This window comes from Molossus molossus, unplaced genomic scaffold (genome assembly GCF_014108415.1).
Source record: "Molossus molossus isolate mMolMol1 unplaced genomic scaffold, mMolMol1.p scaffold_m16_p_21, whole genome shotgun sequence".
NCBI classification, from domain to species: domain Eukaryota; kingdom Metazoa; phylum Chordata; class Mammalia; order Chiroptera; family Molossidae; genus Molossus; species Molossus molossus.
Window position 1 is genome coordinate 37,728,009 of NW_023425357.1, and position 15,993 is coordinate 37,744,001.

General features: G+C 53.6%; 2 protein-coding genes across 7 annotated transcripts; both read right to left on the bottom strand.

Annotated features, from left to right (window-relative positions):
* Nucleotides 1-400: 400 nt before the first annotated feature.
* HSF4 (heat shock transcription factor 4) lies at nt 401-12,642 on the bottom strand. 6 transcript variants are annotated; one of them, XM_036274793.1, is made up of 12 exons: nt 12,487-12,642; nt 11,761-11,869; nt 11,544-11,671; nt 11,317-11,441; nt 10,953-11,028; nt 10,751-10,815; nt 10,146-10,248; nt 9,785-9,903; nt 9,433-9,660; nt 6,261-6,486; nt 6,063-6,132; nt 5,606-5,811 (listed from the first exon to the last, which is right to left on the bottom strand). In XM_036274793.1, the coding sequence occupies exons 1-12, from the start codon at nt 12,607-12,609 to the stop codon at nt 5,660-5,662; spliced, it is 1,524 nt and encodes a 507-aa protein (XP_036130686.1). In that variant the 5' UTR covers nt 12,610-12,642; the 3' UTR covers nt 5,606-5,659. The 6 variants fall into 6 exon arrangements, with proteins under 6 accessions (XP_036130688.1, XP_036130689.1, XP_036130690.1 ...); XM_036274794.1 differs by lacking the exons at nt 9,785-9,903; nt 10,146-10,248; XM_036274795.1 differs by lacking the exons at nt 5,606-5,811; nt 6,063-6,132; nt 6,261-6,486; ... (7 more) ...; nt 11,761-11,869; nt 12,487-12,642 and adding exons at nt 401-586; nt 661-1,054; nt 1,175-1,481; nt 4,804-4,900.
* Nucleotides 12,643-13,564: 922 nt separating this feature from the next.
* FBXL8 (F-box and leucine rich repeat protein 8) lies at nt 13,565-15,281 on the bottom strand. The gene is made up of 2 exons (XM_036275491.1): nt 15,093-15,281; nt 13,565-14,537 (listed from the first exon to the last, which is right to left on the bottom strand). The coding sequence occupies exons 1-2, from the start codon at nt 15,242-15,244 to the stop codon at nt 13,565-13,567; spliced, it is 1,125 nt and encodes a 374-aa protein (XP_036131384.1). The 5' UTR covers nt 15,245-15,281.
* Between the last annotated feature and the right edge of the window lie 712 nt (nt 15,282-15,993).

The window sequence follows — 15,993 nt, forward strand, 5'->3', positions numbered from 1 at the left end:
TCACTAAGCTCCCAGTCCTGAGAAAAGCCAGACAATTAAACAATTACAAATGAGGTGCGTGGTCTTTGTCTACTTAGGATCCCTTCCTCTTCCTCTCTCCTAATCTCATTTCCCAAGGCTGTCAGCTCTAGCCCTCCCTAAGGGGAGAAAAGTTCCCTTTCTCTGGCTTTCTGTACCAGACCCAGTGGCTTCCATGGAATAGGGCTGGTGACAACACATGTGCTCAAATGGTTCAGGAAGATCAGGAAGATAAAAGGGCCCAAGTCAAGCCCTTGTCTCACTGGACGCCCGGATTTGGGATCTCCAGGGGTGCAGCTAGAATCACTGAAAAAATGGGGCTGAGGACTGGGTGGTGGGGCACAGGGCTGCCCAGGTCACTGGATCTCAGAGCACAGGTCCACACTTTTATTCCTAGGCAAAGAGCCAGAATCACAGAGAGTCCAAACTGACCCTCCAAAGTGTATCACTTCCAGTGAATACTAGGCCAGGTGGAGCCTTGGTGGTAATCCATCCCAGCCAGGCAGGATCCCAGGTTCTGTTCAGCTTGGATGAGGAGTGACCTGTCAATTCTCTGGCCTTCAGGAATCTAGAGATGAAGGGGGAAAGTGACTGGTCAGGTGAGGCCCGCTCTCTGCCTCCCAGCCACAACCTCCCACAAACCTGGCGCTGGGTTTGAGCAGCCTAACACCTTCAGACTCATCCTCTGCCTCATAGTCTGGCTCTGGCTGAGGGTCGGATTCTGGTTCCTGGTCCAACTCGTGGTCTGGTTCTGGCTCCTGGTCCGGCTCCAGGTCGTGCTCTGGCGGCAGTTCAGGCTCTGGTTCTGGATCCATTTGCGGTTCCAACTCAGGCTCAGCCCCTTCAGAGGCCTCAGCTTCTAACTCTGTCTGGGGCTCCTCGAGGGTTCCGGATTGCACTGCCCAGGAGCTCTCAGAATTCCCGGCCTCATTGCAGTGTGAAGCTCTGGGCAGACCAGGGCAGGGGGTCCCTGAGCCGGCTGCCTCAGGTGTCCAGTGGCCTGGGCATGGAGGGTCATAGCTGCGTTCCCTGTAGCCTGGGACGGAGGTGGGAGCGTCTCAGGCTCAATTTACCCATCTGCAGTTTCCTCTGCACACGCCTACCTATAGGGGAATCTAGAACTCTGCCCCTGTCTCCCCTTCCCCTCTGCGCTCACCAGGGCCCACATGCTGCCAATCCCAGGCAGGGTCCGGCGCGCGCACGGTGCGCTGGGCGCAGCTCAGCAGCTCCTGGCAAGCGGCCTCGCCCTTGCTCTGCACCACCAGCAGTAGGCGGCGCACCCTGCGCTCAGTGTCAGGCAGCGCATCCAACACCTCGTACTCCGGCGGGGTGAGTACGCCCCGCGCCAGCAGCGCATCCAGCAGCAGCCCAGAGTCGGCCTGCAGCGTCTCTACCAGGCGTTTCCGTTCACGGTCTATGGTCTCTGATGGTCTCTCCTGTGCGTTGCCCATAGTGGGGGGTACCTGGGGAGGGGTAGAGAGGTACTAGGGCCACGTATTCCTCACCCCTGACCTGTTTCCCTCCAGTGAACACCCATGGCTGGGGTCTAAGTTCACCTCGAGGCTGGAGGCAGGACAGCTCTGCAGCACAGGACTCTACTCTTGCCTCTTGGGCCGGTTCAGTCCTGTCTCCTCCTCTGGCTTCTTGGGTTCCTAAACATTAGCTGTGGTCCTCCTCTCCTTTGCTCTCTCAGGACTTTACTACTCTCCGACTGCTCTCCCCAATTAGCATCTCCCTCTTGAGCCCCAGCTGCCTACAGATTCTGCGATCTGTTCAGAACCAGTTTTTCCAAACTACTCTCCCAAACCTGCTTCCCCATGTTAACAAGCAAAGACCCCACACCCAGCTTGTAGTCAAGTCTTTTTCAGTCTATCTGCTGAATAGTTCTGTCATCCTCCCTACTTTCATAGTCTAGGCTTTCACCTCCGGCCTAGACCCTGCAGAGCCCTGAATCCCCTCCACACCTAGAGCAGAAAGTACTGAGATCCTCCCTAGCTCCTCTCACCCACCAGAGAATGACCACATCCCTCATTCTGACCCTGAGATCCATCTGCCCCTGCACCCCCTCACCAGCGCCACTACCCCAATGTCACCTTCCTGGTTCCCTAATATCTGAGCAGGGATACCTGAATTCTCTTTAGTCCTAGCTCTGACCAAGATCTCCTAACATCACCTGAGACCCAACTGTCTCCCTGCTGCCCTGGGAATGACTCAGAGCCATCTCTTGCTTCATCTTAAAGTACCCAGGGCCAAACTCAAAAAAGCTATCAACAATTTATTTGTTTTATTTTATTTTTGTTAGTACATGCCCCTAGCGGGAACTGAACCCGGGACTCTCTGGTCCGCAGGCCGATGCTCCAACTGCTGAGCCAAACTGGCCAGGGCTCAACAATTTATTTGAAAATGCTTGCCGAACCTTTACTTGTTTCCTCCATGGATCCTTCCATTTTGAGAGACTGTTTCTACCAAACAGCAGGTGTTAAGCAGAGATTAATCTGCTTTGTCCACTTTTATCTAAAGACAATAGCCCGTCCCCTCTTGGATGGCCTGACCCAGTCAGCCAAGCCCCTGGCATTAGGGGCAAAGAGGTCAGACCCTGGACCACTTCCTCTCTCAGCCCATTTCCTCCAGCCTTAGCTTTGTCCACACAGTATGCTTCTGGTCTCATTCTCCCTTTGAAGTCCCTCCTCTAACTCCTTACATGGCTCTAGGTTTGGGAGAGCAAATGTGGTTCTAGCCCTCTCCTGCCTTCCAGGTCTCATTAACAACCTGGTGTCATGCTATGCCTTCCTGGTCATTTCACTTCTCATAGCCATTCCCCCAGGTTACTGATCAGAGATTAGAACTACTACCCCTTGTCCCTCCTTATTTTATCCTCACCCGAGGACTTTTTTTTTTTTTTGCATTTATTTTCAGATAGAGCAGGAGGGAGAGAGGGGGGAAGAGAGAGAGAGAAACATCAATGTGAGAGAGACACATCGCTTGGTTGCCACCCACACGACCCTAACCAGGGCCGGGGACAAACTACAACCAAGATACGTGCCCTTAGTGGGAACCGAACCTGGGATTCTGGTACATGGGCCGATGCCCTTACCGCTGAGCCAAACTGGCCAGGGCCCTCCTTCATTCATGTCCCATCCATGACAAATGCTGCTCTTCCACCTCTCAGTTTGTCTTTATCAGCATCTCCCCTCAACCCCACCATCCTCACCTCATCTCCTCGGACAATCTCTCTGAGTACCTCTCACTCCTATCTCATCACCTCCACAGCAAAGACACTTCCAACAATTCTCTGGGGCAAGATTTATTGTCCCCATTTTACAGATGAGAAGACAGGATCAGAGAGACCAAGTGACAGAACTGTAATCTGACTTGCTCCAACCTAAACTACAATCAAGTCTCCTGCCAAGCAGAATATCAGCCCTAACTACCTGTCCCCAGCTCCCCACTGTCCATCAGAGAGAAAATTCAGACTATTTGGCCTGGCCACTCTCCCACTTCCTGGAAAGACAGGCTTTCTCCCCTACTTACCCCAACCCTCAGAGCTAGGGAAACTCTCTAAGCCCCTGGTATTTTTTTAACTTTAGCAGATGCTGTTCCTAAAATCTGAAATACCTTTCCCCTTCCTCCAAGCTGTGGACTCATCCTCCAAGACTCAAATAAATGCCCTCTTGTCCACTCCAATGTTAGAGTGTGTGATAGGCAGACATTCCATCTCATCTTCTGTGTACACCAGTGAACAGCATATGCCCTCAGCACTACACTAACTGGCATCACTGTACTGTGTACACACAGACCCTCTACCCTCTACATTTGAGGCTTCCAAAGACTGTCATCCAATCACAGGTGCAAGAAGGGAGAGGGAGCCCTGGCCAGTTTGGCTCAGCAGTTGGAACCTCAGCCCATAGACCAATGGGTCTTGGGTTCGAGTCCAGTCAAGGGCATGTACATCGGTTGTGGTTAATCCCCAGCCCTGGTCGGAATCCTCCAGGAGGCAGCCACTCGATGTGTTCCTCTCACACCGATGTTTTTTGTTTCTCTCTCTCTCTCTCTCTCTCTCCCCTCCCCCTCCCTCCCACTCCATCTGAAGGTAAGTGGGAAAATATCCTCGGGTGAGGAAGGAAGGAAGGAAGGAAGGAAGGAAGGAAGGAAGGAAGGAAGGGAAAGAAAGAAAGAAAAGAAAGAAAGAAGAAAGAAAGAAAGAAAGAAAGAAAGAAAGAAAGAAAGAAAGAAAGAAAGAGAAAGAAAGAAAGAAAGAAGGAAGGAAGGAAGGAAGGAAGGAAGGAAGGAAGGAAGGAAGGAAGGAAGGAAGGAAGGAAGGAAGGAAGGAAGGAAGGAAACAGAACTTACTCTTGTACAAGTGCAGAGAGGGAGGGGGCAGATGGGATTTGCCCTTCATTCTCTCTCACTCCTCACCAAATTATTTTTATGGTAGTCTTCTCCGCCCATTACTCAAGTCCTGTCCTCGGTTCTGTCTTGGGTACAGAAACCCTAGCTGGTCTAGGCCCTCCCTCTGAGACTCAGTGCTCAGAAGTAAATACTGTTAACGGAGTTACGTCGTGGCCAGTCCTTCAAGGATCACCGGCCAGATCCTTACCAGGATACAAGGCAGCTCCAAATTCGAGTCGTGAAGGGGGTTCTCACCCCACTCTCCACCTGGCTTTGCAGGCTCTTTCACTAGGGAGTGAGAGTTGTGGGAAACTGCGGGAGCCCTTGCGCAGGTGCGACCACAGGTTCCCCTTGTCCCAGAATTAAGAGTCCTGCGGAAGGGCGGGGCTCACAGACCTTCTTAGAGCGCTGCTTTGGGGGGGCGCGAATTCTGCCAGATCTGCTTTTTTCCCTCCTCCGGGCGGCCCCACTCACCAGTCGAGCCTTGGCGGGGTAGGAGATGACAAGGCAGAAAGGGCTGGGTGGGGGCGGGGGGTAGGGATGGAAGCCGCAGCTGCGGTGGGGGCGGGGCGGCCAGGGCTGCCGGGAACCAGGAGGGGGTAGGGGAGAGCAGGCTTTCAGGTCCGCACGCTGGGAGGCCGACTGGCAGGGCCACCCTTCACCCGGGCTCGTACACTTAGTCCGCATTCCCTCCCCACTCCCGGCGCGCTGGATGAGTCAGCGAGGGGGCAGTGCGGTCCGCGGCCCCACATACCCCGCGCCCATTCTGGGCCTGGCAGTTCCCAGGCGCTTTACTCTCATCTTCTCGTCGACCCCTCTTTACCTGCCACAGATATGCTTACAAAAGGGGACCAGCTTACCTAGGATCACAGAGCGGATTCATTGTGGAGCTGTGTTTCCTCCGAAGCCCCCAATTTCTGGAGGTTGCAATGGTCAGGCACCAGCCCTGGATCCGGGCCGGAGGATCCATCCAGACCCACGCAGAACTAGGAGCAGGCTCCCCAAGCATTCCATTCTCTAGGAGTTTCTCCATTAAAGCCCTAGGACCTGGACACTTTTACGAATGCAAAATAGCCCCTCTCCCCCATGACTTATGTGCTCTCTGGTAGAGAAAAGAGACCAAAAATACAGACAAAAAATATGGTTTATGTGTATAACTTGGTAGTGGAAAGGGGCTACCGAGTAGCAGGGTCTTCGCTCAGCCTCCGCCAGGGGGCGACAGGAAGTTGAGCTGGCTTCAGACTGGAGAATCTCAGGGGAAGGGATCAGCCCCAGGACCCAGATAGGAGGCCCGGCTCTCAGGGGTACTGTAAATGGTTAAAGCTCCAGGCAGGCTGAGAACTGGGCCTCCCAAAGCCGCTTGGACGTCCAGCAGAAGTGGTGCCCCAAGATTGGAGTCCTTCCCTAGGAGGAGTGGGGCTGTACTCAGCAGGGAGAAACGTCCCACTTTCTTCAGGGAAAGGGAACCTCACCTGCCTTGCCCTCTAGTCAGCTAGGATGAAACATCCATTCTCAATCTCCCCACTCTCACCCAGTGGTGAGGGAATAAGTGGCTTAAGCAGCTCTCCACAGGGCAACCTGAACTCAAGGGATGTCCCCCAAAACACAAACTGCCCAGCCTACCCAATTATGGTAGTTCTGGCCAATCCCATTACCTGGGCCTGGAGAATTTAACCCCTTGACCACCAGCTCAGTCTCACCCTTCTCTGGAACCAAAGGCTGCATCTGTTTGGGAGAAACCCACAGAAGCAGTTGGGGAAAGGAACTAAGGCTTTGACTGAGAGAGAACAACCAAGGACCAGAGGGTTGGCTCAGCAACCCCAAAGCCCCTGCCCACCCCATTCCCATCTTACCAGAGACAGCTCCATGTCCAAGTCCATCAGGGTCCACTCCTGCCCTTGGAGGCTGGGTCCCAGCATCTGGGGGAGCTCCAGGTCAATGGTGCCCTTCCCAGGCTGCACAGCCCCATGCACTGCTGAAGGTACACTCATATCCACACTTTCAGGGGGGGGCTGAAGTAGCACTGGAGGCAGCAGACTCTCTGGACTCTGGCCTCTACTCTCCAGGCCCAGAGGCTCCCTGTGCACAGAGAACTGCTGTTGGCATGCAGTAACTCTCCCCACCCCCCAATTAGGTTCCCAAGGAACCTGGATACACAAGGTTTATTATTATTATTATTTTTTATCCTCACCCGAGGACGTTTTTCCATTTTTTGTACAGATAGAGTGGGAGGGAGAGATAGGAAGAGAGAGAGAGAGGGAAACATCGATGTGAAAGGGACACATTGAGTGGCTGCCACCCGCACGACCAACCAGGGCCGGGGACAAACTGCAACCAAGGTACATGCCCTTAGCAGGAACCGAACCTGGTTCTCTCCGGACCGCAGGTGGACGCTCTAACCGCTGAGCCAAACCGGCCAGGGCGATACACAGGGTTTAAATCTGACAATATCTAGAAAATGGTAGGAGAGGACCCCCCCCACACACACACATAGAGGGGCACATAAAAATGCCTTTGCCTGCCCTGGCTGGTATGGCTCAGCGGTTGGAGCATTGGCCCCCAGGCCAATTGAGTTGCAGGTTCAAGTCCAATCAAGGGCACATACCTTAGTTGCGGTTCACCCCCCCGCCCTGGTCGGGGTCATGTGGGAGGCAACCAGATGATGTGTCCCTCTCACGTCAATGTTTCTCTCTCTTTCCCTCTCTTCCTCTCTTCCTCTCTCTCCTTCCCACTCTATCTGAGCAAAAATGGAAAAATATCCTCAGGTGAGGATTTAAAAAAAATGCCTCTGCCTCATACCTGTGGTCTGAGGTTTGGGTTGTAGAGCTGGAGTCTTGGGATATGTCCCCTCCCTATGCAATTGTCAATACCAGTGTTTCTTAAACTGTTGTGTACTTTACAATCTTTACAACCACCTCAATGGACTCTTTTAAAATATAGATTTCTGCCCTGGCCAGTTTGGCTCAGCAGTTAGAGCGTTGACCTGTGGACCAGAGAGTCCTGGGTTTGCTTCCCACTAAGGGCCTGTACCTCGGTTACAGTTTGTCCCTGGTCCTTGTTGGAGTTGTGTAGGTGGCAACCAGTCGATGTGCCTCTCTCACATTGATGTTTCTCTCTTTCCCTTCCACCTTCTCTCCCTCCCACCCTGTCTGAAGATAAATGCAAAAACAAACAAACAAACAAACAAAAGTCCTTGGGTGAGGATAAAGAAAAATAAAATGCAGATTCCTCTTCCAATCAAGATGGCGGCATAGGTAAACACGGTGTCATGTCCTCCCACAACCACATCAAAATTACAACTAAACTACAGAACAACCATCATTCAAAAATGCCTGAAATTTAGCTGAATGAAAGTCCAACAACTATGAAATTAAAGAAGAAGCCACATTGAGACTGCAATCAAGACTCAGTTGCAGCCCTGGCCTGTTTTGCTTAGCGGTTGGAGCGTCAGCCTGCGGTCTGGAGAGCCCCGGGTTCGGTTCCCGCTAGGGGCATGTACCTTGGTTGCAGTTTGTCCCCAGCCCTGGTTGGTTGGGTCGTGTAGGTGGCAACCACTCCATGTGTCCCTTTCACGTCAATGTTTCTCTCTCTTCCTCCTCCTCCCACTCTATCTGTACAAAAAAATGAAAAAATGTCCTCGGGTGAGGATAAAAAAAAATATATATATCCTCGGGTGAGGATTAAAAAAAAAAAACCCAATTGCAGCCCTGGCCAGTTTGGCTCAGCGGTTAGAGTGTCGGCCTGTGGTCCAGAGAGGCCCTGGTTTGGTTCCCGCTAAGGGCGCTTATCTTGGTTGCAGTTTTTCCCCAGCCCTGGTTGGTCGTGCGGGTGGCAGCCCCTTGATGTGTTCCTTTCACGTTGATGTTTCTCTCTCTCTCTCTCTCTTCCTCTCTCTCCCTCCCACTCTATCTGAACAAAAAATGAAAAAGTTTCCTCAGGTGAGGATTAAAAAAAAAAAAAAAGACTCAATTACAACAAGGGTGTAAAGTCTACATGAGGGGCGCACCTCGAGGGCCCAGCTGGGAGACCAGGGAGGCTGTGCCACTGGACCCTACAGGACACCTACTGCAATAGGCCACTCTAGGAAGCCCAGGAGATATAGCAACTCTACCTAATATACAGAAACAAACACAGGGAGGCAGCCAAAATGAGGAGACAAAAAACATGTCCCAAACTCCAGGAAAAGAACTAAACAAAATGGAGATAAGCAACTTAACAGATGCAGAGTTAAAAACACTGTTTAAAAGGATGCTCAATGAACTTAGTAAGAACTTCAACAAACTTAGTGAGGGCCTCAAGAGCATAAAAAGGGACCAGTCAGAAATGAAGGAGTCATTAACTGAAATAAAGAAAAATTTACAAAGATTCAATAGTAGAGTAGGTAAAGCCATGAAGCAAACCATCAATTTGGAATAAAAGGAAGCAAAAAACACCCAAGCAGAACAGTAAAAGGAAAAAAGAATCCAAAAGAATGAGGATAGTGTAAGGAGCCTCTGGGACAATTTCAAGCATGCCAACATTCGCATCATGGGGGTGCCAGAAGGAGAAGAGAGAGGGCAAGAAATTGAAAACCTATTTGAAACAATAATAACAGAAAACTTCCCTAACTTGGTGAAGGAAACAAACATACAAGTCCAGGAAGCACAGAGAGTTCCAAACAAGATGAACCCAAGAGGCCCACACCAAGACAATCAAAATGCTGAAGGTTAAATACAAGGAGAGAATATTTTTTTAAAATGATTTTTATTTATTTATTTTTATCCTCACCCGAGGACATTTTTCGATATTTTGTTCAGATAGAGTGGGAGGGAGAGAGAGAGAGAAACATCGACATGAAAGGGACACATCGAGTGGTTGCCACCCATACGAACCAACCAGGGCCGGGGACAAACTGCAACCGAGGTAGGTGCCTTTAGCGAGAACCAAACCCTGGTCTCTCCTGACCTCAGGCCAACCCTCTAACTGCTGAGCCAAACCGGCCAGGGCAAGAAAAAATATTTTTAAAACAATGGGCTCTCTGCTCACCTGTCAGGTACCTCCCTGAGACCCCTTGTTTCAGGCTGTTGAGCACTCCTGGGCCCTTCAGGGCTGAAGCTCCCTTTTCCTTCCAGGATGGCCTGCACCACAGACACAGGCAGTGGGGGGGGGGCTGTCTCGCAGAATTCACACTCATTTGGAGCCAGGGCCAGCCTGGCCTGGCTGTCCCCTGCTGGGCTGGCCGGCTCTTCTTTGAGCAATGCCGTGCCCTTCTCCCTGTACAGAGAAAAGCTTCAACCAGACCCTGGCACTGATCTCTCCCCTACCCCCACAGGCATCTGGGCTCCCAGTCTCTCCCCCACAGGCTTCCCAGAGGACAGCCCCTGTTTGTCCCTTTTACCTCCTGGAGGGAGAAAGCCTGGTCCCTTCAGGGGATGGAGAGTCTTCTGGGATGTCAGAGATGATGGGGCCCCTGGCCCTATAAGGATTGCTGAGACCCAAGGTGGTCTCTGGGAGAGGCTGTAAATAGATTAGGCCTAACCCTTCAACTCAAGCCACAGGGTGAGCAAGAACCCAACCAATACCCACATGGACCAGGTCTAAAGGGAAAGTTTTGCAGCCCATGCTGGGGAGTCTGGTGTGTGTGTGGAGGAAGAAGGCTGACTCCATCTCCTCTTTTATGGGAGAGGAATAGGGGGAAAGGAACAGGCTCTTCAAAAGCCCAGCTGTGCCCTAGGGAAGGGAGGAAAAGCAAAACCTACCGACTGGATAAAGTAGGGGTCCTGCAGGAGGGCACCAGGTAGGGGGCATGCATTGAATTTGGTTAGTGTTGGGCATGAGCTCCCCTCATCCAGCATCAAGGACCTGTGCAGGGTGGCAGGATACAGACAGGGTCTGGGCAGATTGGTCTCCCATGCCCCTCAGTCTGTACCACCTCCCTCCCACAGGCCCCAGCAGCCAAGTCAGCAGAGCTAAGGCCTGTTGCCAGGGGCATCGGTCACATGCTGGAGGCAGAAGGGGCTCCCTCCAGAGGTGGGGGCCCTTTGGGGATAGAAAGGGGAGGGCAGGAGCATGGTTTGAGCCCCAGACCCTCTGATGTTGGGATGCTTTGGGGTAAGGGGCTGCTGGATGAGAATTTGGGGATAAGGTCCTATAAGTCAGGGATCTAAGAGTGTGGGTTTTGGTGGTGAAGTTGAGGGGAGAGAGGAAAAGTCTTGGAAGGGGGGTCTTGGGGAGATGGCCTTGGGGTGAGGAAGGCTGGTGTGGAGGTAGGGGAGGATGAGGATTCCTGAGAAAGGAGTTTCTGGAGGAGGACTCAAGGAAGGTGCTGGATTGGGGTGGGGGGAATGTCCCTAATTTTACTCACAGCTTTCTCTTAGCTCCTACACTGCTGGACCCAGTCTGAAGTGGCCCAAAGAGACACTGGATCAGCTGAAGAGAAAGCAAAGGGTTAATTCACCCTTTGGACCTTACCCCCATCCTAACAAAGCACATTCAGGTAGGTTAGAGGATTAGGCAGAGTAGGGTATTCAGGAGTGGGAGAGAAATTGAATGTGGGAGAGGAACACCTTGCCAATAACTCGATGCTGCTGACCATGGCTCTGCCGCAGTGTCACCACCTCCCTCCATAAGGTCTCATTTTGCCTGGGGGAAGGTGTGGAAAGGTGCTGAGGCATTTGAGAGTTGGTCCAGTCACCAATCTCCATAGAATGGCAGGTCCCAACCCACGACCCCCCCCCCCCATTATCCATCCATAGAGAATAGAGTTCTACGCCCCTGCCCATTTTGTATGAATGAAGGCCCCAAGACCTGATAGAGGAAGGAGCTACCCAGAATCACAATATCCTCTAGCCCAGACTCCCCCCACCTGCCCCTTTCCCGACCCTCTTCCACTCCCCCCAATTACACACCCCCCCCCCCCCCCCCCCGCACTGCCTGAGCTCCCGCAGCCGAGCCTCAGTGCTCTCCTGCACTCCCCGCAAAGCTTGCACATCGCCCAGCAGCCGGCTCAGGTCCTCCGGGCGCCAGCGGCTGTCATCCCTGTGCAGCGCAGGCACCTGCAGGTGGGAGATACCATCGGGCTTGAGTCACATAAAACATAATCAGCCGCCGTCCCAACACCTCCACCCGGGTTTGCTGGTTCTTGCAAACTGCCCCACCTTGCGTCGCACGCGTTCCAGTAGTTGCTCACAGCCTTGCACAAAGCTCGGGTGCTGGAACTCGACGTGGTCTCGCTCGGGTCTGAGCAGGCCTCCCTGCTCGATGCTCACCACCTTCCGAAAACCATCTAGGGAGTGGGGCATGGAGCCTTAAATTGCCCCATCTCCACACACCAAGTCACCCACCCTTCCTTCCTGCCCAGACCTGGGGACTCACACATATTGAGTTGTCGGACAAAGCTAGCCATGTTGCTGTGCTTGAAGTACTTGGGCAGCACTTCCTTGGCAAAGCCGCTCTGGTCGCTTACAAGGAAACTGGTCCCGCTCTGCCGTGAACACCGCTCTCCCACCCACCGTGTGGGTGGAGACCGGAAGACACTGTGAGCGGTGCCCACTGCCAGGCCCAGCTCTCTGGCGCACACACAGGCACTCACTCTGGGGACCCAGCCTGTCACTCATGGGGACACCAGACAAGGCCAGGTTAGAACCAGTTCTGAGGCTTAGAGTGGGGCCATCACAATGAATCCCTATCCCAGCCTGACCCATACTCACTACTCGTTCTCAGAAAGGAGGTGCAGAGGCCAGACCTGGGTTCCAGCCTCAGAGGGGTTCCAGACCTGTAATGTGACTCTAAGCTAGAACCAGACCCAACCCTTCTCTTCTGGCCTCTGTTTTCCGATGTGACTGATGGGTGGTGTGGGAACTAAGTGACCATAGAGATATTTTGAGCTCTAAGTCTCCAGAAGGCTCCTACTCTTTCCTCAGCTGGGAGGAAGTCACCTTACCTCCATCTCTCACACCCCCTCCAAGATAAACTACCCTGGACCGCTGAATTCAGGGACCCACAGTCCCATCCCAGGCTGGGATTGAGTGGGAGTGGATGTTCACTGGCGTGGAGGAATCCCCGGTACCATTGGGGGAGTCCAGGGGCCCCAGCCCTCACCGGGCTCCAGCGGATCAGGTGGTCGGTGCTAGGGTCGCCCACCAGGGCCCATAGCTTGCTGAGGAAGGCAGGCACGGGGCTGGGGACCGGTTCTGTGGGCAGTGCTGCTGGCGCTTCCTGCATGGCGAAGTCTTGGCCTGGCTAAGCGCTCGGTCGACTGCTGGGAACTTGTCAAAGCCAGAGAAAGTGCTGTGTTTGCCGCCTGCCTCGCCCTACTCGGCCTCCTAGCTCCGGGTCAGGTGGGGGCCACATGCAAACCCACTGGGCGGGGCTCAGCCCAGGCTGCCGAGCCAGCAGACCAAAAGGGCAGACTGGAATCTGATTTGAGTGCAGGGGTGCGGAGGAGAGGGAGGCCTGGGTTCAGGTTCCACTCTTCTCAGACCCACTGTTTCTTCCACTGTTCTTTGTAAGAAATAGCTTATGCGCAGCCTGGTATGCGTTGGTAAAGTCCTAGAAGACCATGGCCGTGGGCACAGTGAAGCCTCAGGTAGAGCAGTCAATGAGGAGCCGGAGAAGGGAGGGAGGAGAAGCGGACACCCTCCCTCCCAATCCTAGAGCGTTGTCATTCCAAGGATAGGGAGTGTCCCGCCCCTGACTCCCGCAGCTGCATCAGTACAATGGACCTTGAGGTTTCAAGTTCTCCCACGCCTGCCTGTTCCGCTCCTCGAATCTCTGTGGGATCCCTGCCCTCCCCCTTCAAAGCCAACCAGGTCTTTCACTGGACGCAGAGATACTACAGGATTTATTTCACACTAACCCTCTGAAACAAGGACTACGCCAGAGCCATCCCCTCTCACCCCAGGTCAGGATCGCAGAGCTAGCACAGCGTTTTGAGGAGGGAAGTTGGAGGAGGGTAATTTCAGTACTGGGGGGGGGGGTGCTGAGGGGGCATCGGGTGCCTGCGGATGTTGAGATCATGAACTCAAGGTGCCCCACCCCCACCCAAAACCCCGAGAGGCACAAGAGGCAAGAGTCCTGAAGGAGCAGGTCAGCAGTTGGCGCGGGCTTGGGTAAGTCCACCCAGCATCTGAGAGGCCACATGCCTGTTGGGGGCAGGGGCGGGAGAGAGCTTGCCCCATCATTCGACAAGCTTGGGCTGCCAGGGATGTGGCTCCCGTGTTAGTTTGAGCGTGTAGCTGCGCAAGTGCCGGCAGTGCCGGAGGAAGGCGTGCAGGACTGAGGGTCGCACTACACAGAAGCAGTGTACTTCGCGCAGGCCCAGACAGAGCGAGGCTAGCAATTCCAGTGCGGAATCCAGCTTGGCAGAGGCAGCTGCGCGCACCTCGAGCACGCGCAAGGTTGCGGCGTAGTATAGCGCTGCAAAGCGCACTGGACCTACGGTGTCTCCGGAGAGGCAGAGGCGCAGCGCAGCCACTGGCACTGCAGGCTGCAGGACGTGCATTACACTCTCAGCAGGCATTGCCGGCTCCAGTTCCACCTCCACAACTAGTCCAGGGTGGCGGCGGCGTAATGCAGCCCAGGCTTCATTAGGCAGAGGTGGGGCGCGTGCATCCTCAGGGCAGGCGCACCGCAGGGCCAGGAGCGCAAAAGGTGCGCGGTCTGGTGCTACCAGCACCTCCAGGGCAGTGTGTGACAGGCTGGATAGGTGTAGGCCGAGGGTGCACAGGCGCGGGCAGGCCTCTAGTAGCTGGAGCAGGGAGCCTGGCCCCACGCTGCCCACCAGGGTACCGTTGTTCAGGAAAAGGCTGCGGAGCTCAGGGCAGCCAAGTGCCACCTGTAGCACGAGCGCGTCATCCAGAGTGAAGGGTAAGCCCCGCAGGTCTAGGTGACGCAATGAGGGAGCAGCCCGGCAGATAGCATGCACAGCGTCCAGGACGTCGCGGCCTGCATCGAAGAGCGGCTTCTCTCCGAGGCACTCCAGGCACAGGCCTCGAAGACCTGGGGTACGGCCCGCCAGTGCAGTCAGCAGCTCTGTGGCCATCCGGCGGCTCGGTTCCCTCGATGGCTCAAATTCCAGCTGCAGGTTGCGAACGTGGTCCAGGCAGGCGGACAGATATGGTGGCAGCATGACTTCTTGCTCACAGTAGAAACTTGGGGTTAGAGGGTTGGAGAAAAGGCATGGGGTTCTGTCCCAGAGAGCCCAAGAGAAGCCTCTATCTATCCATCAGCCTGGGTTCCAGCTACCATCACCGATTTCTGCTCCCTACCCACACACCTCCCTGACCCGACCTGTCTAGTTACCCCAAGCTAGTTACTAACGCTAGGAGGGAATTCCCACCCTATCCCTTTAGAGAACTTCAGATGCATCCGCCACAAGTTGAAACCCAGGCAGGAATAACAGGGTTTTAGGAACTGGGCTTTCTCAGCCGTCTCTAAGGAGACCATGCCTGGCCAAGTTCACATTCAGCCTCTGCTACTCCCTAGCTCAGTGACTTGCAGGAAGTGATTAACGCTCTCTGCCTCAATTTTCTATCTGTGTAATGGAGGATAATAATACTATTAATTAATATATGTAAGGCACTTAGAACAATGGTTGGTACATAGTTAGTGTTAGTAATAATTATGCTTTTCAATATGGGGAGAGTCACTGAATCCCCCAACTCCACGGAGAGAGGTGACAGGAGGAAGGAGGGGAGGATGCTTACCTGATGTTCGTGTCATGCCACACGGTGCTGCAGGTGGCAGCAGTAGCCCAGGCTCTGCAGACCCTGGCGGCAGCAGCACGGTCCCATAGGGGCAGGTATTGGAAGATGAGTGCCAGCACCTCCTCAGGCAGTTGCTTTCCAGACTCAGCCATTGCTAGGTGTGAGGTGGGGGCTCCACGGCTCCCAGCAGCTCTGGCTTGGAGAGAAAGGGATGTCCCTAAGCTCAGGAAAGCCAGAGAGTTCAGGGGAACACCAGAGCCTATGTATGGCAATGCTTGTGGCCCAGGAGCTGCTACATAATTTGTGGAGCCCAGTACAAAATTAATATGTGGCACTCTTTGTTCAAAACATTATTAAGAACTTCAAGTCAGTGACAGCAGAGCATTTAACCAAGTTATTTAAAATTTTTTTCCTTTATTGATTCTAGAGAGAGAGGAAGGGAGAGGGAGAGAGAGATAGAAACATCAATGAGAACATGGATTGACCGCCTCCCACATGCACCGGACTGGGGATCAAGCCCACAACCCGGGCATGTGTCCTGATTGGGAATCAAACTGGCAACCTCTGGTTTAGCATGGGTCGATGCTAAACCACTGAGCCACACTGGGTGGACTTAATCAAGTTATTAAACCAAACATGGGGTGGGTCCTGTGCTACTGCAGACCCATGAAGTTGGCTGAAGGATTTCTAAGCTTCCTGTGAACTACGCTATTATTTGTTGGGGGGGGGATACCCATTTTATTTATTTTTATTATTATTATTATTATTTTTGGTACGTGCCCCTAGCAGGAACTGAACCCGGGACTCTGGTCTGCAGGCCGATGCTCCAACCGCTGAGCCAAACCAGCCAGAGAAATACCCATTTTATACAGTATTAGAAGGAACGCAACCACGACCTATG